Source organism: Miniopterus natalensis, chromosome 10, assembly GCF_054644295.1.
Source record: "Miniopterus natalensis isolate mMinNat1 chromosome 10, mMinNat1.hap1, whole genome shotgun sequence".
Lineage (NCBI taxonomy): Eukaryota > Metazoa > Chordata > Mammalia > Chiroptera > Miniopteridae > Miniopterus > Miniopterus natalensis.
Genome location: NC_142090.1, coordinates 52,625,065 through 52,651,023, shown reverse-complemented (window position 1 = coordinate 52,651,023; position 25,959 = coordinate 52,625,065). Strand labels below are relative to the sequence as shown.

The 25,959-nt window shown below is 34.2% G+C and overlaps 1 protein-coding gene across 8 annotated transcripts in view; it reads left to right on the top strand.

Annotated features, from left to right (window-relative positions):
• The window catches only part of SEMA3A (semaphorin 3A), a 437,330-nt gene that overhangs the window by 385,013 nt on the left and 26,358 nt on the right, over window positions 1-25,959 (top strand). For all 8 annotated transcript variants that reach the window (XM_016219560.2, XM_016219559.2, XM_087821124.1 and 5 more), the window contains 6 exons: window positions 4,499-4,641; window positions 6,259-6,373; window positions 6,470-6,539; window positions 8,900-9,044; window positions 12,420-12,639; window positions 15,496-15,587. In XM_016219560.2, the coding sequence (XP_016075046.2) occupies window positions 4,499-4,641; window positions 6,259-6,373; window positions 6,470-6,539; window positions 8,900-9,044; window positions 12,420-12,639; window positions 15,496-15,587 (785 nt within the window). The remainder of the gene's footprint in view (window positions 1-4,498; window positions 4,642-6,258; window positions 6,374-6,469; window positions 6,540-8,899; window positions 9,045-12,419; window positions 12,640-15,495; window positions 15,588-25,959) is intronic.

Genomic DNA, 25,959 nt, shown 5'->3' with positions numbered 1-25,959 from the left:
AATGAATCCTATCCAACCAGTTATTTAAATCAGACGTTGCTTTAATTTTCCCCACTATTCTTTATATTCAACATCTTATCAGTGAATGTAGTCCGTCAGTTCTACTTTCACACAATCCCTGCCTATGTTTCCTTCTTTATACAGCTTCTTCCTTTATACAGCTCATTTCTCACCATCCCCAGACTGACCTTTCTGCCTTCACTCCTGCCCCACTATGACTGTTTTCTCCACAGCAACCAGGATGATCTTTTTTTAAATAGAAATCTGATAATGGCATTACTAGGTTTAAAACACCCAAGGGTTTCCCTCATAGCCAGTAGGACAATAAACTGCTGAACAACACTCTCTTTGTATCCCAGCCTCTGCTTAACTTTCTGTCGTCATCTCCGACCACCTCTGCCTTCACTGACTGCTCTGTGTGCACCGCATTCTCCCTTGTTTCTGTGACTTTGCACATATGTTCCTTCTACTTGGGACACTCCTGATTCTTCTTCAGGTCTTTCTTAAATTATATATCATATCTTCTGAGAGAAACTTTCTCTAATTCCTTTGAGGCAAAATTAATTGTCTCTTCTGTTTCCTGCTACATTCTTTCAAACTCTTAGTTTTGCTCTTTCTATGTAGTTTCATAATTTCTCTATTTAATTGTTTTATTTAAACAATTTTATTAAAAAAGAATGATGTTTTTTCCAGTATAAGATATAACCTATATTTCTTGAAGACGTTACATTAAATTGGCATGTTTTTCTTTTATATTTTCTTTTTCTATTTTAATAAATTTGGCTGTTATTTTCCATGTATAACTTTATTTGGGGGCTGTATCTGAAGCTATGTCAAACTGTTAATTTGTCTAAATATTCTTCACTCCTGCAGCATCAAGTATTGAAGAAGAGGTTGGGATTGAAGGTTCTTTCACCAATTAATGTACTTGATAACTTGCTTGAATTCTTTCTCACTAGAGTCCACATTTGTAAGGTGCTAATTATCCTGACATATTTTAGAGAAGGGCATAACGCTCGATATGCCTTCTCTCCTGCACAAATACCAAGAGAAGATTTATACATGTAAAATACTGTTTGCTTTTTTGTCCCTTTTATGCTTCTAACATCACTTCTGTTAGATTGTAGCTTTCTGAAAATGAGGGATGCATATTATTCATTTTGTTCTTCACACGGTGTCTTGCTTACATTTATGATAAAATAAAGGGTAGTTAGATTTAATTGCTTGAACTTCTTTAAGTTATTCAAGTGTTTATATGAACAGCTTCCAGGACTAAAACAGAAGGATGTATGATTTTTATATGTTTTTATATAAACTACTCCTGATATACAAGGTGAATAGAGCCCAACTTGAAATAACTCAATTTCAAATAAACCCAATTTGAAAAGTAAGCATCTGAGATCTGAGAAGTAAGAGTATTGACACGATTGCAAAAGCTTTGGCTGAGTGGCTCAGTTGGTTGGAGCACTATCCTTTATGCCAAAAGGTTGCAGGTTCAATTCCAGGTCAGGGCATATACCTAGATTGCAGGATCAATCCTCATTTGGGGCGTGTACAGGCGGCAACCGATTGATGTTTCTCTCTCATCCATGTTTCTCTCTCTGCGTGTGTCCCTTCCCCCTCTCTAAAAAAAAAAAAAAAAGAAAGAAAGAAAGAAAGAAAGAAAAGAAAAGGTCACCAAAGTAGCAAGTGATGAACTGAGTTCTTTCACACCCTCACACATCATTTCTAGGAGCCTAACTTCATCAGTGAGGTAATAATTCTTTGGTTTGTACATTAAAGTTCCTATTGTCACATTAATTATTCCTCTCACCATTCCTCAGGAGACAAAAATATACTATATATATATTTATATATATACACACACACAAATATATTTATGTATATGAACAAGCACAAATTTATGAAGACCAGATTTATAACAATTATTAAGGTTAAAGTAATACATTATTTTATGTATCTTTAAAAAATTCTGGTGCTAAGTGATTTCAACTTTTAAGTTACTATTTTCCTACTCATTCCATTGAACTTTATATGTGAATAAGTAATGTTTCATGTGGTTTAAATTACTTACAGAGTCTGAATAATTTGCCTAAGAAAGATAGTGGAATGTAGCCGCATGAAATATTCTAAGTGCATGGTCCCAGAGCAAATGTTAAGGGAAGGTTACAAGCATGGAAAACATGATAACGATGATTATTCACAGGTGTAAGATTAGGACTCAATAACATGAATAAATCAGGTCTCAGGATTTTGAACTCTTTCCTGGTCTCTTAAGTTTGAAGCTGACCTGTGTGTATATATTTCATTGTTAGCATAATACACCATGGGAGTAAATGTAGATTACTGTAAGAATTTAAATACCTGCAATGTCCTAAGTGCTTTCAGTGAGATAAACTCAACTTCTTAGCGTATAGACACAGCAAAGCCATGAAGCTAGTACACAGTTCTATACAGTTTGTATGAGCCAGAACCATTTAACCCAGGTATTTACAGAAGTATTTTTTGAAGTAGGGCTCTAAACATTGCTGATATACCTTATGCATAACCTAGGCGGGCTTATTTTTTTAACTTATTTCTTTCCTTCCCTCCTAGCACAGATATTTATTGAATACTCACTATGTTTTAAACTCTAGAATCAGAGCATCATTCAAAACATGCCAAGCCCAGCCAGGCGTGGCTGGGCGGTTGAGCCTCGACCTGGTATCCAGGCGATCGGGGTTCAGTTCCCTGTCAGGGCACATGCCTGGGTTGCGGGCTTGATCCCCAATCGGGGGCGTGAGGGGGCAGCTGATCAATGACTCTCTCATCATTGATGTTTCTTTCTCTCTCCCTCTCCTTTCCTCTCTCTGAAATCAATAAAAAAAATTTAAATAAAACAATTAAAAATAAATAAATAAATAAATAAATAAATAAATAAATAAATAAATAAAAGTTCTTATTCTCATGGAACTTATATTCCATTGGGAGTGAGAGGGAGGAGAGAATGGGCAATTGAAGACTAGATATAGAAGAAGACAGAGAGATGTATCGGAGCAGGTAATGAATAATGTTAGGGGGGAAAATAATAAATGAAAATAAGTTTAAAAAATGCCCTGGAGTAAGTATTTCAATACTTTAAAGAGGGTAGTCAACAAAGACTTTTTGATAATGTAATATTTGAACAAAGACTCAAGTAAAAGTAGCAACCCAGACTCTAGGATACATGAGGGCAGAGAGTTACACAGGGAGGAAATATCTGAGGAAGAGTGGAGAGCACTTGACTTGTTTGAGGACCAGAAGGGGGAGGCATGGCTGGCTCGGAGTGAGTTGGGGAAGGAAAGGTAAGTAGAAGAAAAAGCATGTGAGGTAGCAGGGACCAGATCATAAATGAATTAATATTACATTGTGAGTGGTTTGGAGGAGGGCTTAGGGAGCAAAATGACTTTTCAGAGGTTCACTTGGCTGTTGTGTAGAGAAGTAGACCAAGGTTGGTGAGATAGAATCAAGGAGGCTATTATTAGGTGTCTATTGCTGGCAATGGTGGTCTGGAAGAGGCTGGTCTTAAAGGATATGGTAGGAAATGGTGAGGAATAGAGATGTGCAGAGGGAATGTGAGATGTGAGAGACAGAGTACTGAAGGGTGGCTCCAGGGTTTTGGGCCTGAGTAAGTGATAGGAAATGATGTTGCTAATTATTGAGATGGGAACAACATGAAAGGATTTGTTTTTCACTGTTATTTTATGTGGATCTCATTTCTCCCCTCCCACCCAGTTTTTCCTGGAAACTGGAATAGTCTAACTGGTAGTTTGATTTAAACATTTATACTTGAAAAGAAGAATAACAGTGGTGATGGCAATAAGTAATATTAGATAGCACTTAAAGTTTGCAAAATATTTTAATACCCAGCAATGCATTTGCACTATATGGTCACACTGAGGATTTCTGCACCTACTCCTAACTTTGTGGAAAAAAATAAAAACTAATGAATGTTTTTATGAGATATAAGGTGATTTGTAACATACTTTAAAATTCATAAAGAATGAATGAACAAACAAAACAGAAATAAACTCATAGATACAGAGAACAAATTGACGGTGCCTTACAGGAGAGTAGTTGAGGGCCTTGGTAAAAAAGGTGAAGGGATTAAGAAGTACAAATTTGTAGTTACAGAATGATCACAGGGTTGTAAAGTTCATCACAAGGAATATAGACAATAATATTGCAGGAACAACGTATGGAGCCTGGTGGGTACTGGAATTATTGGGGGGAGCACCATGTAAGTGGCATGACTGCCTAACCACTGTGCTGTATGCCTGAAACTAATATAAAATAATATTATGCCAACTGTTATTTTTAAAATAAGAAAGGTTCACATATACTGAAAAAAGTGAACTAAGAAAAGATGAGTTCTTGAAATATATTAAGTAGGAGATAAGAAAAGGTGAAAATGGATTGTGATGAATGGTATTATTTATCCAACTGTGAATTAATATATATTCTATAATTTGTCTCTCAGATCCGAGGTTCGTTAGTGCCCACCTCATCCCAGAGAGCGACAACCCTGAAGATGACAAAGTATATTTTTTCTTCCGTGAAAATGCTATAGATGGAGAACACACTGGAAAAGCCACTCACGCTAGAATAGGTCAGATATGCAAGGTGAGGTAAAGAAAAAAAATTGAGGAGGATACTGTTGAATCACAGTTTTATTTCTTTTTCTTTTCCACCTATGTGCAAATACAATGAAAAATCTGGTTAAAAGACTTGACTTATCACTATAAATATTTAAATGGCAAAAATTATTGAAAAAATATTATGATTGTTTATGAGTAACTCTTCATAGTCAAACAAGCAAGCAGAGGTCATGGGCATTACTTCAAATTACATTAAATGATCTTAGTTTGAAATTGTAGAGAAATAAATGTTTTATATTACCTAGACGATTATACTTTTTTTGTATCCTAAGACCCAACACACTTTTTCCTACAATGTTTAAGTTTTGAGTGAATATTTTTTGTTAGATTAGCTAAACTATTAATATAAAAGTATTAAAGCTTGCTTTTATAAATCCTATGTACATATACACACACATAATTTTGAAGCTCTAAACTTTATCTGAATAATTCACTTACTGTGTGGCACAAAATCGGGTGTAATATGGCATTATATAATTATAGTAATATAATGTTAGACACATAGAATAAAACTTGATCAATACTTGTGGGTTAATTAATATCAGTGTGAATATATGATAATAGTACTAATTTTTCTCTCTACCACTGCATATGTATATGTGCATTATGAACAAAGGCAACTGTTATTATATATTAAAGCAACTTTTGTCTCAAGAAAGTAACAAGGCCAGATCCAGTAATTGTCTTAAAACAGAATTCTTTCTTTTTTAGAAAATATCATGAAATTTTAATAATCTCTATTGGGGGGGTTAACCTCTTTGCTACCCCAATCACGATCCAATCATTTATCTCTAGTATATTAAATTATTTGAAAATCAAAATTTTCAACAATCTGGAAACAGAAATAATAGGTGAAATATATAAGAATCTTTTCTTCACAAAAAATATATTATATTTAAAAGCACTAATTACAAGAGCTACAAAACTTTATAGTATATAAAAATCATATAAACAAAATTTAAATCAGTACTATATTTTTGAAGAGACTTTTTCAAAATGTATCGCTGGAATGAGTTTCCTTTATTAAGGTTTATGCAAACATTTTTTCAACATGCTATTTGTAAAGTCATCATTACTTCACCTGTTAAAACTTATAAAATATTCAGTGCTAGCATACTTTTGTTCGTGATGTATTTTTCAGTATGAGACATTAATTATGCATGCATCCTTTCATTCAGTGCCTACTATGTGCCAACATGTTCACTACTGGGGACCAACTTACTTAAATAAGTCAGATCTCAAGAAATGCATATGTGGGAAACAGAGAATTAGGCCAAACAGATACAAAAGTAATAATTGTTCGTTGAAGAGTGGTAAGAGAATATATACAGAATACCACACACACACACACACACACACACACACACACACAAACACGCATACGCTCCTCTTTTCTAAGGTGTTGACTTGCCAGTGCCCTCTGCCTCTTGCTCTCTTGCTCTCTTGCTCTCTTGCTCCCTGGCTCTTCCCAGCCTTCCTCCCAGCCCTGATTGCCCTGGTTCCCTCTATCTCAAGATAAGAGGAATACCTGAGAGTACCTTTTGCATGCACAGCTCCTAAAACCGGTGTTCTCTCCTTTTAGAATGACTTCGGGGGGCACAGAAGTCTGGTGAATAAGTGGACGACATTCCTCAAAGCCCGTCTGATTTGCTCGGTGCCAGGCCCAAACGGCATCGACACTCACTTTGACGAACTGCGTAAGTACAGCTGGTGATGTTCTACAGAGAAGATGTGTTTAGACTTTGCCATGGTCATCAAAAAATGCAACTTTTCTCAATTTTGTTTTCAAACAGAGGATGTATTCCTAATGAATTCTAAAGATCCTAAAAATCCAATTGTATATGGTGTGTTTACAACCTCCAGGTAAACAACTTTTTACTCTCTTATTGTCATAGAAACTTCATGTCCTTTAGGCGCTTTCGAAGCATCCATAATGTGTGAAAATATGTTTTTGAAAGAGCAATGTTGGCTTAACCTTTGAGGTGTTGTGCTTTTTGGGGGTGGCTGAAATAGTTTATGACCTCAATCGTGTGTTTTTTTAAATAAATTTTAGCAAAAAATATAATCACTACAAAAACAATGGTGAAAAATATGTCATGCTCTCTCTATAACTTTGATTTTAAAATTTGAGTGCAATGTAGAATAGTATAAAAATGGAAATCTGAGTTTTAATGTTTATGGTGATATGAACTAAGAGTGAAAATGCCTTTTCCCTCCCCTCTCCTGTCTCCTCTCTCCCTCCCCAGCCCCTCTTCTCCCCTCACTCTTTGTGCCACTCCCTCCTGCTACCCTCCTTTTTCTTTCTTCCCTTTTTGCCCCTGTTTTTCCCCACTTCATATGTCCCCCAAGGCTCTTGTTATAAATCAAGCAGCAATTATTTTCTATTACATTTGTATAAAGTTTACATTACCTGGAACTGTTAAAGGAAACATATATTTGTATGCACGTAAATGGGAATATGCATTCCCATATGGATAACATGTTTAAAAGAAAAATAATTTAAAATCGAAAGTCAGATAAAATGCTGCAAGGGACTGTCATAGCATAAAGAGGAAGGTTAACTGCAATATCCAATACTGATTTATTCTGTAAATATTAATGCCATTACACATTGGATATTTTTACTTAATAATTTTAAAAATAACAAGTAAAAAGTTAAAAAAACCCATATTATTAAAACCATATACATACCTAAATATTTTGCCCCTTCGGTTTGAAAACACAATGACAACTAAAGAATGTGAGAGGTCCAAATTAAACAAACTTTAATCTATTTCTCTGCTTCCTCTATTCCTGTACGGTGATTCTCAGACTTGAGCATTCATGGAATCACCTAGAGAGCATGTTAAGATACAGATTGCTAGGCCCCAGCCCCACAGTTTCTGATTCAGTAGGAATGGGGCAGGACCTAAGAGTTTGCATTTCTAGCAAGTTCCCAGGTGATGCCCATGCTATTTGTCTAGGGAACACACTTTTAAAATCACTGGCTTAACGGGTAAAATAATTTCACCTCTCTACTTCAGTGAAATGGATGTCTGCATGTGAGTTGGTCTTAACAGTAGTAAATCATATTCAAGTCTTTCAGTGATGACCAACTTCACCGAGAAAAGAGTAAAGTATATAACAATGGGAAAGGAATATATAAACATTAGAAACTATATTGTATCAAATGAGTATTAATGTGTTATTCTTTTATGAAAATATTGTTACTAAATTCTACAGCTATTTACTGAGATTGACTCTGTGTCAGGTGCCGCTCAGTATGTAACAAGTTACAGAAAAGAAGCCAGGCCATGTTTCTTCCCTCATGAAGCTTGCACTCTACTAAACATTATCTATATGCAGCAATTTCTATATAATAAAATCTTATAAACACATGTTTTTCATTTGGTCTGATTTATATGTAATTTTCCTTGGGAAAGATTGGGTAAAAGATAAGCATTCCATATTTTAAATGTGCACAACTGTTTTATATCATTGTATAAATACATCCCTCAACCTGTATTTATATAAGTAAAATAAAATGGAAAATTGTAGCAGCTCATGGCAAGCTTCCAGTCTGCTTCAATTACCTGATTTTTGTCTAGCAAAATGATGGGGATAATTGCTATAATACTCCACTTCGACTGGGGTGTGATAGCTACTGACTTAAAATGATTTTCTGTGTTGGGAAGAAATGATTTTAAATACCTTCACAAAATTAGTTGATCTAATATTTATGGTAGTTTGAGAGTTAAAAATAATACAATGTAAAACATCATATGACAGTGACCATTCATTTTCTGCACGTTTCAGCTTATAAAATGAGTTCTTGAGCATTCTTGTTTAAAAGTACCCTGGTTTCATTTATGATGCTTGAGGCTTAACATATTGCCAAAGTTTATATTTTTATTTCCAGTTTATATCAAAATTAAACATTACTTATTAGAAGATCAGGATATGTGTTTTCCCATCAAAGTTTATGTATGAGATGAATATATATATTCTATGAATAATAGAGATGATTTTGTCCATGCCTTCTATTTTTGAGAATCATTATTTGTTCTGTTGTGTATTGTTTCAATATATAGATGAATTTTAAGATCTCAAGCACTATTTGAGATTGCTAGGAATTTATGTTAGTTTGGATAATTGATATCTGAAATTTAAGAACTCGGTGTCAACGGTTATTTTGCCATTTTAAAGAAATGAAAACCTGTTTTTGTTTTCTCTGTCTTTCTCAGTAACATCTTCAAGGGGTCAGCTGTGTGTATGTATAGCATGAGTGACGTGAGAAGGGTGTTCCTTGGTCCGTATGCTCACAGGGATGGTCCCAACTACCAGTGGGTGCCTTATCAAGGAAGGGTCCCCTACCCACGACCGGGAACTGTAAGTGGCCTAGGAGCTTAAAATATAAAATGAATAAATTTCTGCTGAAGATTAATAAAATAGCAGCTATTCTCAGATATTACCCATAGGTCATGTAAAACAAAGATTCTAAGACTATAAATGAAAGGAAGGCAAAGATTTCCAGTGGTACCATGGAATTCCATGTTTAAAACCATTTTCTTTACGGACATCAGTGTTTAAATTCAGTTTTTACCAGTTATTAACACCCATCATTTTTGAAAAATAGAAACTGAATTGGTAGACTTATTTATTTTCTTTTCTGAATGGGATATAGTGAAAATGGCCTTTATGGAAAGTTAGAACAATTAGGGCATACTTGGACTTGTTCTCTCTGATCATAGCAAAGCCTCAAGGAGTGCACATTAAACAGAGAAAAACAGTTTACTTAATTGATATTGTAGGTACGGGAAACATGTGAAAAAAATCTCACAGAGTGAGCAGGGCCTATTACTTTATGAGGCTCTGTCTCCACTGCCAACCTTCCCTTTTCCCTCCAGCAACCCTGGGCGCACTCGGTCTTAAAAAATAAAATAAAAATGGTCAGTACTGAAAATAAAACCAGATTTGAATCTTTAATTTAAAGTATGGAGAGGAAAAAGAAAAGACTGGTATAAAATGAGTGAGGTCATCATCAATATATCATATGTAATGGAATATTTTGATAGATCCATCCATTTAAGTGCCACATTTTTTAATCCTAAGAATCTTTAAGGAAGTAATTTCATATGATGAAAAAACTTGTGTTTGAAGTCTAGCCATTACTTTAACTTCACTTCAGGTTTTTTTCACATTCTGTTAAATTCAAGTAAATTATGTTTTGTATGATTTTATTAGACATAAATTTTTTTAATATTCTTTTTTTGTCTGTATTGCTAAATTTTTTATGAGCAAATTGAAAAAATTTTATTTTACAAATATTATTTCTGGCTGATGGATCTTATAGATAAAAAAATTAAATAGACTTTCAGAAGAATAAATGAACAAGATGGACTATCTATTGATTTTGTGAAGCCCAATGTGTTTTATAAAAAGCACAAGATATTTACTCCATTTCTTAATAGTAAACTGTTTTTACTTTGTTGATGGATATTTTTACATCCCTATGGCTAATTAATGCCACTGTATTCTAAATACAAACTCTTGTGAGGTTCACTTCAACAAACTTGGAATTACTTTCATGTGGTAGATATTATGCTACTATTTGGAGTTACAAAGTATTTTATGTGAAGATGTACAAAGTATATTTGGAGTTAATAGTAGTAATTAGAAATTATTGTGTGCCAGACTCTGTTTTAAGAGATTTATATTTATTTATATATATTGTATTCCATAGCCCAATTATTGTTCCCATTTCACAGATGAGGACTCTGAGGTAAGGATAGGAGCCAGGATTCAGTCCAGGCAGTTTGGTTCTAGAGCCTGTGTTCTCACCCAGTGTTCATAGAGAGTTGTTATAACATGAGAAATTGAGTCAGCAACATGCACCAAGGCAGAAGGCAGAAAGTATTGCCTGATGTAGGAATTAGGGGAGGGATGTAGGAATTAGGGGAGGGATGCCAGGAAGAGACAACAGCTAACTCCATGAATAAAATTTACTTGGATGAGTTCATTAATCCAAAAAGTAGCGACTGAGAATTTGTTATTTCATCAACATTACTGGTGAAAAATATACTGTAACCTTCAAACCATGTGCTAGTAAATGGTTTTTACTTTTAGTTTTTAATTAATTAATTGATTTTTTAATCATTGCTCAAGGATGTTTTTCATTGATTCAAGAGAGAGATGAAGGGAGAGAGAGCAAATGAGAAACATGGACGTGAGAGAGAAACATCCATTAGTTGCCTTCCATTAGCTGCCTGCCTGGGGATTGAACCCAGAATCCAGGCATGTGCCCTGACAGGAAATCAAACCCACAACCCTTCGGTGCTCAGGACAAGCTCTAACCAACTGAGCCATGCTGCCCAGGGCAGATGGTATTTATTTTTAAAGAAAAACCTACAGCTAAGTAGTGCTAGATACAAAAATGAAAGGCAAAAGATTAACACAAACATGAGATAAAATAAAAATAAATTCCTTACTTTAACTTTTAATCACACATTTCTAAATTTATGCAAGCTATATTTAAATGGTAGTAGAAAAGCAAAAAAGAAGTGTAAATGGCATAAAAGGATGTTTTATTGATTCTTCTAAGGATTTATATAGCTTTTTATATTTCTATAACATAAAATAAGTAACTTTATTATTTACTTAAACAAAAAATAATTCCTTAAATCCTTTAACTGTTACATTAGTGTATGTGTGTGTATATATACAACAAACATTTACATAGATATATATTCATAAATACACACTCTTCCCCTTTCAAAACAGGTTTATTTATTTCTCATGAATTATTAATGATCTGTATCAAGGTAATTACGGACAATTGATCTCTCCTTCTAAGCCTCTTGTAAGAACCTCTCTATATTCCTTTTACCTCCAAAGCTGTTACATTAAGTGGCAGAAACTACTTAAGTGGAAGACAAAAAGCAAGAGACTGCAGATACTGTACTCTGAATGCTTGTAAAACATAATTAAATGCAGTGAAAAGAGACAGTGAAACCTGAATTTTCTCGCTTTTGTTTTATTGCCCTATGTGGAGCATTTATATCGAGCGATGACATTTGGCCAGTGCACTGCAGTGACCCTTTCTGACTCTCTGTGACCATCCTCTCTTCTACTTGGTTTGTTCTGATTGGTCAGCTTCGGTGCCCTGCACGTTAAACATTTAATACGACCTCCTCTTATCCCTAAAATAACTTTTTAGAGACAGTACTTTTGATACGCTTTTGTGGTGCTTTTTCAGTCATATCAAAAACAAAGCAATGAAGCATAGTTTATATTGGTTTTTAGTTTGAAAAGAGCATTTGTATTTTAGTATATGCCATAGGATAAAAACCAAATATATCTAAACAAAATTTTCTGAATTTCTTCAATCTGATGGTTAACTATGTGTACTTTTAACATATCCCATTCATTATTTCAAACACTTTATCACATAAATAAAATGTATGGTATTGCCACTAACAGACACATCAGAGCCTTCCATACACTGGATTCATTAGCTGCATTTGCAATTTTTGGTAAAAAATGGTGACATAACTAAATCCCATTGAGACTTAAGATATGTTTAGGAAATATATAGCATATATTACATCTACTAATTTAATTAACATTATTTTTAGTTGGTCAGTTACTTAAAAAAATAATCACAGCTTTAGATTTCCAGGCCATTTAGGTAATATATTATTATATAACTTATAATCCTATTCATTATATTTTAACCAAAATATATTCTTCTCTTTATCTTATTAGTGTCCCAGCAAAACATTTGGTGGATTTGACTCCACCAAAGACCTTCCTGATGACGTTATAACATTTGCAAGAAGTCATCCAGCCATGTACAATCCAGTGTTTCCGATTAATAACCGCCCTATAATGATCAAAACCGACGTAAATTATCAGTTCACACAAATTGTGGTGGATCGAGTGGATGCAGAAGATGGCCAGTATGATGTCATGTTTATTGGAACAGGTAAATGTTTAATTTCAGCTCTAAATTTTCTTTAAGACCGTTAAGTTTAACTGATTAAGTACACTGAGAATTAAAGCAAGTTTTTATAGTCACTTTCAAGGTATAGTTAAACTCTAATAAATGACTAAAAAACCTGAACATCCTACTATTATAATGTGTTATCTTTGTAAGCAAGTTTACATATGTTAAATTAAATTTTTGTTTCCATTGAGAGTTGATAAATATAATCAGGTAAAGCTAATCATTAGGTGAACAATCAATGTCTATAATTGAATCATAACTTTTCTGGACAGTGACTTTTTAGAACAAAGATGTATTGCTCAAACCATGCCTAAAATTGCCGAGACATTCAGTAATGGTTTCTGAATGATTTGATGCAAAGTATCCGAACTTAAAAATACCATAGGGTGCAAACCTTCCAGCAAATAAATTTTGGCAACAAAATGTGTTCAGTGTTTTTGCCATACAATAAGAACAAAAAACACTTTATAAGAAAAACAACCACATGGACCTAAGGGATCATCAGATACATTTTAGATCAATTTCTATAGAAATTTAATAAGATATTTTTACAAATTCTGTGATTAGAAACAAGCTTTTTACAGATATATTTTCAGAAGAATCCCATTGTTATTTTGACATATTACTTTATTTTCCCCTTACTCTCTTTAATAGTACTATTTTAAAAGTACCAGTTACAAATTTGAAACTTGCTACTTAGGGTCAGGTTCCAAGGTAATAAATTCCTAGTCTCCATTAACATTGCTAACTGACATAAATCAATGGGAAACTGACTGAGTGCTCCACTGAAACCTTGTATAATAACATTTTCCCTTGGTGAGAAACAGAGAAAAAATTGCATTAACTACAGGTGAATAGCAACCTTGCAGTAAGTGCTTTAATGACTTAGTTTTATAATGAAATTGTGAAATACTTGTGTTATCAGGTGTAACAGTGTCAGGTTCTGAGCAATACATTGCAGTCTACTTTTATGAGTGAGAGAGTTTCTCAAATAAAAGAATATCAAATAAAAGAATCTTATATCAAATAAAAGAATCCCAGTGAGATTCAGTGTTCAATAGAAGTCAATGAATTGCAAATATCAACTCCTGATTATAAATGTTTAGAAATTATAAAATGATAGGATTTCTCTTCTATAAATTTTAGTTTATTATTTAATGTCAAATTATAATTAGATCTCTCTGCAGAGTAATTAATTTTGTTCACTAATGTCACACTTGCCTTTTTCTTCACCTCTGGCCTAAACATGTTGAGGAGTCCCTCACTCACTGTCAGTGCAACAAAAGCTTCCTTTCGGCTATTTAACTAAAGAAACCCAGTCATGAGTTTTTAATTCTACTTGGACACAAGCTGTCCTTAAAGGAGCCAGTTTCATGAGCATGTTGAATGTGTGATATGTGGATGGCTATCGGTCAGCACAGACCTGGGTCATCTGTCAGCAAAGTAAATTGATTACAGTAATTTTATCTTTTAACTAAGTAGCACATCATAATGTATTGATCCTACTTGAGTAATCTGATTCAATTTGTGTGAAATTGTTTGAAATACTACTCACTAAAACTCGATCTGGAACATAGATAAAGTTATGTTTGGGTACTGGAGACCGATCAGAGGCACTAAGTAGGTTAACCTAATTTACCTTTAATCTTTGGTATTATAAGAAGTCCAAGGTCCTATAAACATAGAAGGATCCTCTTAAAAGAGGAATTTTTTTAACTTTACAAGGCACACACTAGCAACCTTTTTTTTATCTCATATTACCCCATCATATTGATCCCCTGAAAATGGTTATTAATGATATGAGTACATTGAATTATTTCTCTGGTGTAACTTATTTTTTACTGGCAAGATTTTTTTCTTAAATAATGAGTCCATTAAGTTTGATTAAAATGAGCTAATTGAAACTAAGTATAATTGATCAGCTGATTAGAATTGAAATGTTGAAGTCAAATATTTTAATTTAATAAAGTCCTGTTCTTCATTTTATCAAGAGATAGGCATGTGCCTGGAAATACTGGAAGATTAATATTTGCTTAAACCAACTTAGAGTAAAAGTGATAGCTCTTGTCATTAAAACAAACTGAAAATTAGAAAAAAGAATGCTTGAAATCTATATAAAATGTATTTAATTTAATAGTTTTTATGATTTATGCTTCTGAATTTTAAATTCTTTAGTACTCTAGCTTTGATTAACCAATAAGTTAACCAAAATTGATTAACCAATTATTTAAACAATGCTGTAATAAGTAATCCATGGTGTTTATTTTGAGAATCAGGTTATTGTCATTCATCACTTGATGGTCATTGAGCTGTCTTTAGGGCCTCTAAGTACTAAAGGCTTTCAGGTGACAAGAGGATGGGCAGCCAGGCTTCTTTCTGTTGCTTGACTACATTCCTGGCTTTTTGCACCTACATTAAGTCTTCATAGTAGTCCCTGAGTTCATAACAAAAGTGGAAAAACCTGTCATGTCACAACTGGTATTATTTTTAGTTTTTGTGGGGGTTTTTTCTGAGACTCGTGACAATTCAGAATAAACATAATAATAATCCAACCTAGTGATTATTATATATATTTAATAATGCAAGGTCAGGGTGATATCATCTTCAAGGCTTTGTATATTTCTAAAAATTCAATTCTTTTAATTTCATGCTATTTTTTAGTTCATTTAGTTGCATGAAATGTATATGAATGTATATTTTACTAATGCTGTAACAAAAAATAAAAGGAAGACTGAAGTCAAAATGTTTTTTCTGGTCAAATACTGACTCCATTCATTAACGTTATTGCCTGTTCAGATCTATTTTAATTGCGCTCTTCTCCACTTTCTTTCAAAGATGTTGGAACTGTTCTTAAAGTAGTTTCAATTCCTAAAGAGACTTGGCATGATTTAGAAGAAGTTTTGCTGGAAGAAATGACAGTTTTTCGGGTGAGTGCTGCATAATTTCAAGTGTCAACAAGTTCACTTGTATGTCTTTCCCCCAGGACAGCTGCGCACTAAACTCGGAATGGACAAGTCGTCTAGCATGCCCTTCTAATTAGCTTGTCAATTAGAAAGCCAGACACCAGTCAAAATAAACCTTGAAATTTGCAATGCTAGTTAAATCTAAAAGTGTAAAGAAATGTATTCTTGGCTCATATTTTGTTTTCTCAATGATAATATATATGATTTACATTTTATATTATTTATGTAAGTTACCTCAATGAACAAACTTCATGAGCTTGCACCTCCAAAATCTTCTCTTTCACACTTTGCAGTGTAACTGGGTTGAGAGGTAACTTCCATGAATGTATTAAGGGAAATACATTCATGACCAGGGAACGAACACATTGAACCATTTTGCAGCTTATTTGTGAATTGTTTTATCATATTTTCTTTTAAAAATTATTTGTTAGAAGAAAAAGTTTGAGATTTTTATATCACTGGTGGCAAATTTTTTATGGATTCCTCGTGTACACTTTTCAGAAATGTACAGATATTTGTCCTTTTGTCCTGAATCACAGAAGGCCCAAGTAAATTGTATAGGATTGAGGCAGAGGCTGGAGGACATGGGATGACATGAGAAAGGTCAACTGAAGTATTATAATGTAGACCACAATGTCTTCTGGAAAGCTAGCTAAGAGGAAGAGTTTGAGTTGAAGCACACCTTGATAGACATTACTTATGATATGACAGGGAAGTAAATGCTTTTAAAAAAAGTTATTTCATATTTTGATAAAATAAAGAGTCATATAAGACTGCAAAATAAACTAGAATTGGAAGAATTTTGTGGACAGAATGAGAAAATGTTGGATTTTGTCTTACAGCTCAAAATTATCTCCCTTAGTCTCCAAGGGTCTCAGATACTTTAGCTATAAAATGAAGTATCTGGATCCAATTTTTCAGTTGATTAACTATTTTAATTGTAAGCAAAGTCTTCCTAAGACTTTTCTTAGCCTCATATTTCTAAATCAGTTTACTAAACTAAATGGGCTCTTGCTCAATATTCAGGGCTATTTTGAAGAGAAAATGAAGTACAATATGGCAAGCTCCTGATATACATTCATTCACTTAAAATTATGATTAGCATAGAAACAGTAACTAGTAAACCATGACATAGACATCTTATAATAACAACTAAACAATGTTCTAGTAGAAAGAGTTTAGGTTCTTCAGTCATAGCTACATGGCACTTTTGTTAGGGACACTTATATGATCCCTCTGAGATTTCCCATCAGTAAAACAGTGAGAATAATGCCTACTTCAGAAGGAGGCTAGGAGAATTAAAGATAATACATGTAAAGCACCCAGAACAGTGCTAAGTACTGTGCTCAAAATTTTATTGTTAAAATAATTTTATTGTTTTGGTTTAACTATACTGAAAATAAGCCACATTTCCACTAGCATTTTCTACTAATTCTTGGTTTGTCTTCAAAATAATAAAATTGTCATAATTATATTATAATTTTTTTAAATCCTTAGACCTTATTTTATTTCTGCCTGGTATAGAGTAATGACTAATTCTTATAGTTCACTAAGTCCCATTTCAGTATTTACACATTGATACTTTAACCTATGTATTCAAAAATACAATTATCCTAATGGACTATGTTAGCAATATAGAGTCCATCTAGATTTAGCAAACCAATTACGGGCACTGAAGGGTGGATAAATAAATTGCTACCCTGTGTTCATTGTTGTGTCATCCAGAGCCTAAAATATGTTTTCAACCAACATTTATTAAATAAATGAAGGAATTGGTATTGATGAAAAAATGAAACATGAGAAAGCAAAGAGTTTAAGGTCTTCCCTCAGGAGGACCATGTTAAAGTGAGGTGGCAAAGTATGAGGAAGATAAACTGGAAACAGCAACAAGTTATACTGCTGATTATATCCCATCTTACTCTCCAGAAGGAAAAAATAGCAATTCTATATATTGAAAATTAATATTGCCACCCGTGTTGCAAATGAAGTTACAGGAGATACTAAAGTATTATGTTAACTTAAGAATTTCTTAATTATTTCTAGAGTTTCTTACTTATGGATTTGTCATGGTTGGTTCATTTGCATATTCCCTTCAATTGTTATATATTATTTTTTAGTTTTATTTATTAATTCACTGTAAACAAATACATCCTGCCAACCATGATTCTGGCACAGTGCTAAATTCTGATGGTTCAGAGATGAACACAAAAAACATGGTCCATGATCTTATGCAGCTTACAGACTCTTCTGTGTTCTCCCTCAGTTTCAAGAACTTAATTTATTATCTATTGTACAGTGAAATTTTATCTTGTAGAACTGTGTCAAGTCATGCCATGCCATTTTTATTATTTAATTATATTCTGGGATTTTATGAATCAGAATATGCATAATTCTGCAGTAATACTGTATTCTAGCTAATTTTTATTCCCCATATCTTTGGAATTATAAGTTTACATTTTTCCTCTTATCTGTTTTTAGTGCATTAATAAAAAAGTTAGTTTAAGAAGATTAATTTATGCTGATCTTAAATGAGTTCTAATAAAATCTTGAGCAGTTACAAAAACAAATATTTAATATCCATTAGATATTATTAGTATGATGCAGTTTCCAGATAAATACACAATTGAATTACACCTATGATAACTATTGAATGACATTTGTGTAATTTTTAAGATATCATAAGAAGGTTTCTTTCTCAGACTCTAACAGTTAAATACAAAGAAATAATATTGTGCTGGCATGGAAATAATTGTTTATGAGTTTTTGATTTTGTAAAAAGATTGTTTGCAACTTAGAACACATCTCTTTCCATAGATAAATGTTCCAGTTCGCTTCTATATTCTCTGCTATGCATTATTGTCATTATTTCTTCAGTCCTCAAGTAGACAAAACATATTTGGGCAGAGTTTAGAGAAATATTTACTTTCAACATTCTGTTCTATCAGGCAAAGTTCATACATATATTGTGGTCTAGCAATTGGAATATTTCACTGTCAAACTTTGTTTAATTTTGCAGTGGGAAGAAAAAGACACAACACATTAAAGCAGTTGCTATATACAGTGAAGAAAGCAGAGAAATGTTGCAGTCTCTGTATTTCTACTGGAGCCTTTTGAGTCATTCTATTTAACATAAAATAAAATTACAAATGGTTAACCTGAGCATGATGGTAGTTTGACAAGGTAAATAGGGAACAAATTTAGGGTCATGGTAGTATCAGATACTCTTGGATTTTAAAAAGAAAGACATTTAATGCCTACCAACCAGTTAATTTTACCATAGGATCTCCAGGAGACCATGTACATTATGTGTCCTTGATAGACTGAATCACTAAATCTCATATAAAATTTTGAATAAAAGCCAGCACTATGTCCATTACCATCGTGAGGTTGGTTTTAGGGAAACACCCTGGCTAATCACAGAACGTTGTTCCAGTGGTTTCGGTCACATCCAAGACACTTTTATCTGGGTGCAATCAAATCCCAATCAGAGTATAAGGGGGGGGGAATTCCTCTGCAATAAAAATTTCCACTTTAGAGTAAAATTTTAATAGGTAATATGAAGTGAAGTAAAATTGGCATTGTTATAGGACTCTAGAAATGACTTTGAGTTGTCATTACGTATTCAAAATGGTATTAAAATACTAAGACAAACTTAATTCCAAATATTATTGTAATCATAAATCTGTATTTAAATCAGACTTACTATGTGATCCTGAACATGTTGGTTACAGTCAGTCGATCCTCAGCTTCTTCAGTTCATAATTTTTTAAAGTTTTTTTTTTATTATTAAGATTACTAGTAAATGGTAGCTATTGTTAACTAGTTAGATAAATAAAAGTCTCTTAAAATGCTTGAAAATTCTGCATCCATATCTTGTTAAAAATATTCAAAAGGTATCAAGGTCAGACATATGTAGATTTTTACTTTACTCAATGAAGGATTTTCTTTCCAGTTCAAAAAGGGTTTTACTTTTGAGACAGTGGAGGATTACATCAAGTTGCAGTACATTTAGTACAATGAGTTTTATTTATAGTCCTATTGACTGCAAGGGATTGCAAGGCAGTTACATCAATATCACATGCAAAACCCAATTTATGCAATATTCCATGAACAGCTGAGCAAATACATGAAAGAGTGTAATTTTCATTCAAATGTAAAACATAACTGATGCTTTCCAAAACCTAGACTATTAATTCATTCTAAAGGATGAATTAGCATCCAGGGAGCTAAGTCAGATTCTCCTGGGATCAGTAGGTTGAAAAGCTACGCAAGCACAAAAGTTTAATAAGGACCAGATTAAAATATCTGAAAAGATATATAGTAAATCAGAGTCATAGAAAATCTTGAAAAGATGCTAAATTTTTAACCTCATTTTTACTTGAACACCAATTAAATTTGCAAATGAACCAGTTTACATGAAAAAATGCTTACGAAGTTGCATCTGCTTTAAATGGAAATCATGTTCACCACCAGCTATTTCTCAGAAAAAAATATAGCTTATTTAAATGGACATCATTTTAATATATTATCTATTAAAATTCAACCACAGACAGCATATAGTATACCTTATTCCAAACTGTTATTAATTTTCTAGTTTATAAAATAAGTTTCTTTTAATTAAGGGATTTTAATATCTTAATTTAGGAATGTTGAAATCATAATGTGATACGATGCGAGTTTGGTGTGGATTGGGATTTGCTTTGTTTTACAACTTATGTATGAAATAATTCACTTTCATCTACCTTATGGATATGTAATTCAGCAAACATGAAATCTTAAATACTAATCAGCTTCACTTTTATATACTTTCACTTAAGATTTTCAAAGAACTTAAATGTATCTAACTTTCACCTCAATTATACTAAACTGTTAATAATTCTCTAAGAAGCACCTTTCTTGCATCTTGACTGTAAAATATATTTCATGAAAGTTTGCTTGAAGTTAGCTGCTTACATAATCACATAATTATTTCTCATGTAAAACTTTTGGAGTTGAAGAAGTTGCTATGGAAAATTTATCTTTCTAAGGCTTCTAAATTCTCTGTTTGGGTCCACTGATTCCAATACTATACAAAACTAAATAAAATTGTCAGCTTTGTCTTTTTTAAGTAATGAATTGTTCCCTTGATTTTTGTGATTTGATGCTACCATACTAAATTCTAAAGATCATACCTCTGCATAAAGAAAATTGATAGACATTCCTCTCATTATAGTTGTCTTCATGGGTTTTAATCTTATAGAAAATATTTATTTTTAATATCATTAATATAAACTATGAAAATGGTCTCTAAATTATCCTAATTAAATTAATTTACATTCTAAATCATTTACCTTATTTGTGTCTCAGGCAGGCTGTCTTTTCTTATTCTATTATTTATTTTATTTTAATCAAAGAACTTATATGCAAATATGCATAACCCATGGACACGGACAATGGTATGGGTAAGGCCTGGGGGTGGGGCTGATGTGGAGTGAAGGGGATCAATGGGGGGGGAATCTGTAATACAACAATAAAGATAAATTTTTAAAAAAGAGTACATTTATTAAAGCTGGGGACAGCGAAACAAGGAAGGGCTTAGAACAGAAGAAGCAACAAGAGAGAGCCTAGGCAGGGCTGCTTTGGCTCACTGGGAAGTCAGAGAAAAGGGGGCCTTGGGGACAGGTTCAAGGGGTTAGGCCAGGACAAGCTGCCGCTGCCCATTGCTCCCCTGGCTGCAAGTCTCGTGGGGTCCCTTAGGGTTTAGGAGACTCAGGGCTGTGGGGAAAGAAGAAGGGAAAGGCACAGGCACAGGCATGCTCCCTGCAGGGAGAGCAAGCACTGGGTACTTTGTCTCAAGGGTTTTAAAGCTTGGGTGTTTAAGGAAGGTCTTAGGGGAGGGTCTCAATAGAATATTCATCAGCTTTATGCTGGTGTGTGAAAATAAGATTTATTCCCTTAACTTCATCTGCCCTCGGGTGTGGTTGGCACAACTGATACTAGCTGGGTTTCTGCTGTCCATCTCACTGAGTAAGGTGATTCAGGCTATTTACCCTCTGGCTGGGGAGGAGAAGTGTGAACCATTTACTCTTGTTTCCTTGGCTCTGAAGGCAGGATTTTGTGATTTACCAGATGGCTGTAAACTGTTTGGCAGTTTCTCTATTCCAGTTGTCCTGGCTTACAAACCTGTCTCATTTCCCCCTCAGAGGCTTCCATCCCTGAAATATTTTAGGGAAATAGTTTAGGGGTGATAAGGAGGATGGTATGTCTTCAATAACTGCTTCCTGCTGACAAGGGTTGTGGACCCTGGCTACAAAGGGTATGGAAGTCTCTCCCTGCCTAATCTAAGGCGAAAAAGGGAATGAGATCTGAACTGGAACAGAGAAGCTGTTAGCTGATTCTTCTGAAGTAGGAATGGGCTGGAATCCCCAAAGCATCATCATCTTGGTATGGAACTGTACCATTCTAGAAGCGAAGCTGGTAGATTGCTTCATATCATTGACTCAATTACACAGTCCTGAAAATAAGTCAGTTCAGTTAAATTGTTGTGTCATTTCAGGAGGTGGTAATGCAGATGGGCTCCCAAAGTGAGACTTATATTGTGTAAACAAGAAATCAGGTATTTAATAAGGGCTATGCTTATGAAAATAGAAGAAAAGACAAAGGTTAATGATCACAGCAAATTATAAACTAGTTTCTGAGTTTGTAAGACTGTCAGTCAAAAAGATTTTTAGACGTAAGTTACTTTTGCTAGAATGAAAGCAAGCAGTGACAATATGATAGCTCCTCCTTATCTGCAGTTTGAATATCTCTGGTGCTATAAATTCTGCATTGTTTACACAGCATTAGTCACTAAGATTGTTTAAGTATGAGCTATTGTGATAATTTCTCAAAGTTATATCAAGTCCTTTAGCTGTAATTTGCAAGTGCAAAGCTCAGGGGAAAAAAAAAATGTTTAGTCCTTAGTAATTCCAAGTCAAAGGATGGGAGAAAAATGAAACATTAATTTGGAAGAAAACTAGAAAATTAAGAATCCAATTCAGTTTGTAGGTGAAAAATAAAACTAAATAGAGTGTCACATCCACAACTGTGTGTTATAGATTTTATTGAAACATGATTTCCTCCCCTAAAATCACCTTCATTTTTATCAGAGCCAAATTAAGATCAATTCATTTACTGCATTAAATCCACCTTCAATTTGGCCTCATTATTTTCATAAACACAAAAAGAATAATAATTGGTCATGTAGACTCTCTTAAATCTACTTCACTAGAATCTCCAGTTGAACTTTAATCAGCCTCTCAGGGTGAAGAAGCCAAGCCACATAGTTGCCATCAGTCTTTGCCTTCAATACCTATGGGTTTGAGTGGATTCCTCAAGATCTCAAGGTTCCCAAAATGTCTTGGGGTTCTCTTTTGCCATCTTCCAGGAAAGCCACCTTCATTTCTTACTTGGAGAGACTGCCATGAAACATGTAAATAAGCAAGGTACTAGGCCATTTCTCCAAGGGGCTTTTATCAGCTTCCTAAGTCAATCTTAATTTCTTAAAGCTTTCTGGTGACATCCAGGGTCTAGGCATGTCTCTCTCCAATATGACGTTTCAATTGAAGTTTAGGTTAATAAAGCCACAATTGGAAACTGGCTTTATGTGTTCTATTATAAAGAGAACATATTCTTACTGGATTCATGCAAGCAAACATATTGCTATGAAAATAATATTCATTAAGAGTTGCCAAATTCTGGTAGGAGGAAAAATATAATTGCTTCAATATTGCTTATGAAGGTCTTAAATTTTTTAAGAAAATCCTGTGCTCAGCTCATGGTTTGAAGTAGAAATTTTCAGTTCTATAGCATATAGTAGATAAGTAAAACCACAAGAGTGGATGAGCAATCCAGGCAAAGAATGTAGCATCCAAAGGAGAGTGGAAAGGATTCTGCAAAAGAAAGGTAACATGTGAGGAATGTCTAAGGGTTGAGAAGACTCTGAAAAAGTCTAAATAAGGTGTCAATAAAGAGTTCCAAGACATACGGAAATTTAATTCTGAAAGCAGTAAAGAAGAAATAATTGTCAATAGTGCCATATAAACAAAGTCCAGAAATAATAATATAGGCTGAAAGTGTCCATTCAACAATGCAGTCCTTTTGGTGATTTCTGCACCTGAGAATTTTAGACAACCTCCTGAGTAAGGGCTAGACTCGGTGGGTCAAGGGATGAATGGCATTGAGTGGGATATAAACAAGTAAAGACAGGTAGTATAAAATATTTAGAATGTTTTTGAAGAAATTCCAGCCAAGCATGAAGAATTAAGGACTTTTAAATGATAGCTGCCTTTACCTCATATACAAATTCAGTGGAAGGGGCAGACTGTACTGGGCAAAATAGAAGAGATGGGAGAAAAAGGTGAAAATTGTTAGAACCTTCTTTCGTTAATTTACTGATTCATTCAACAAATACTTAAGGAAGACTTCTAAATGCCAGGGACGATCCCAGGTGCTAGTGATATGGCAGTGAATAAAACAAATTCCTGTCCTAAACTTGTGTGTGTGGGCGTAGGGGTGGTGGGGGCAGGCAATAATTAAGAAGATGTGTTAGATACTTCTGCTGACCCTTCTCATATCCTATCAGCCTACCTCTAATTCCTACTGTGTGTCTTTCACTTTCTGCCCCAGGACTTCTCTGACAGCAGGCAAAAGGGCAAACGAGTCACAACTGGGAGTGTGGGAGGTTTAACCTCCCTGTGGGCATCCTCTGAGTAATGGAATGAATAAATACTTTTCTTGGTGTAAACCACAGGAGACAGTTTTGGCAGTCACTGCCCACTGTTCTCAGATTTTCTCTCAGTGGTGGCTTCAATGACACATCCTTTTATTGACTTTCCCTCCTTCCTCTCAATTCTTAGTTCCTCACTCCTGTTGTCCACTGCAGATAAGAGCTTACTTCAAATTCTGCTTTGGGACGTTGAGGAAAACACATGTATTTCCAGATAGTAATAAGCACTAAAGAGAAACACTAAAGCAAGGAAAGTATATAGGAGTGTGTATGTGTGTGTGAGAGAGAGAGAGAAAGAGAGAGAAGAGAGAAACAAACACATTTGTAAAGTACTTTACATTTATTAACTCATTTAATATTCTTAACCATCCTATGAGATGAGACAACTGAAATACAAAGAGGTTATGTAGCTCACTAAATATCACATTTATGGCCAGGTTTGAGTTACTGTTGGAATCCGCACAGTTTGGCTCCAGAGTTCAGCTCTTTGCATTTTGTTTAGGGCTCAGCTTCAGCCACCTACACAATGAGACCTTTTGAGATTATCCTTTCTATGAAGCCTTGTTCTCATTAGCCACCTCTGAAACCCCTAAGCAACCCCCTTCTTAGTGGTGGGTTTGTCACTGATGAAAGATATGATGGAGCAGAGTTCAATGAACGCAAATCTAAGAGGAATAAGCTAATGTGTTCACGTGAGTAGCCTCTTGGTGGTCTAAGTTCATCAAAGAACAGTCTTTATTTATGCTGACTACATATATTCAAATTACCTAATACAAGCCAAAAGATGTAAGTCCTTTCAAACACTTTCTGAGCAGTGCGGAACTGCAATGGGTTAGTAAACTGCAGTGAGCAACAAACCCAACTTGATAGGCTTCAATAGAACAGTTAATGGTGATTTCATCCCAACTGAGCGTGCATAGTCCTCAACGACTGGAAACTAGCCTGATACTATCAGCTTGTCACTGGTGTTATTGGGAGCTGTCCTGGCACTCCCAGCCAAGGCCGCAGTGTTCTCCGGTTGAACATACATATTTTCACAGAGCACCAACATCCCACAGGGCCACTCTGAGACCATGATGAATTAAGAGAAAAGCAAGACCATTCTGTAATTATATCTGAACATAGACAAGAACATAAACGTTGTCCAAACCATAAAAATTGACCAAATCCCCCTATCTTACCTATGTGAGTGAGTGCTACTTTTTTCTAACCACTGTCCTATCATCACTCTGTTCTTCTTTCCTTCTCAATAAGACTGAAAAGATACCTAATTATAGAATTGCCTCTGCTTTTTGATAGCATCCAATGCAGAGCAAAACCCCACTTCCTCGAACCCTCTGTCAAATTGCCTAACACAAGCCCCAAAGGTTTAAGTCCTTCTAATACTTACTGGGAGGTTCCATGGCATCCAGAACTACACTGAGCAATAAACCCAGCTTGATCCACCACAGGTGTGCTCCTAATGGTCTTCGCTGGAAGACATGAACACTCTCTTATTGCCTATTCTACACATTTAACACTTATCTATGAAGTTTCTTTCATGTGTCTTATTTCTCCATTATATTGCTTCTTACCCACACTGAAGTTTTC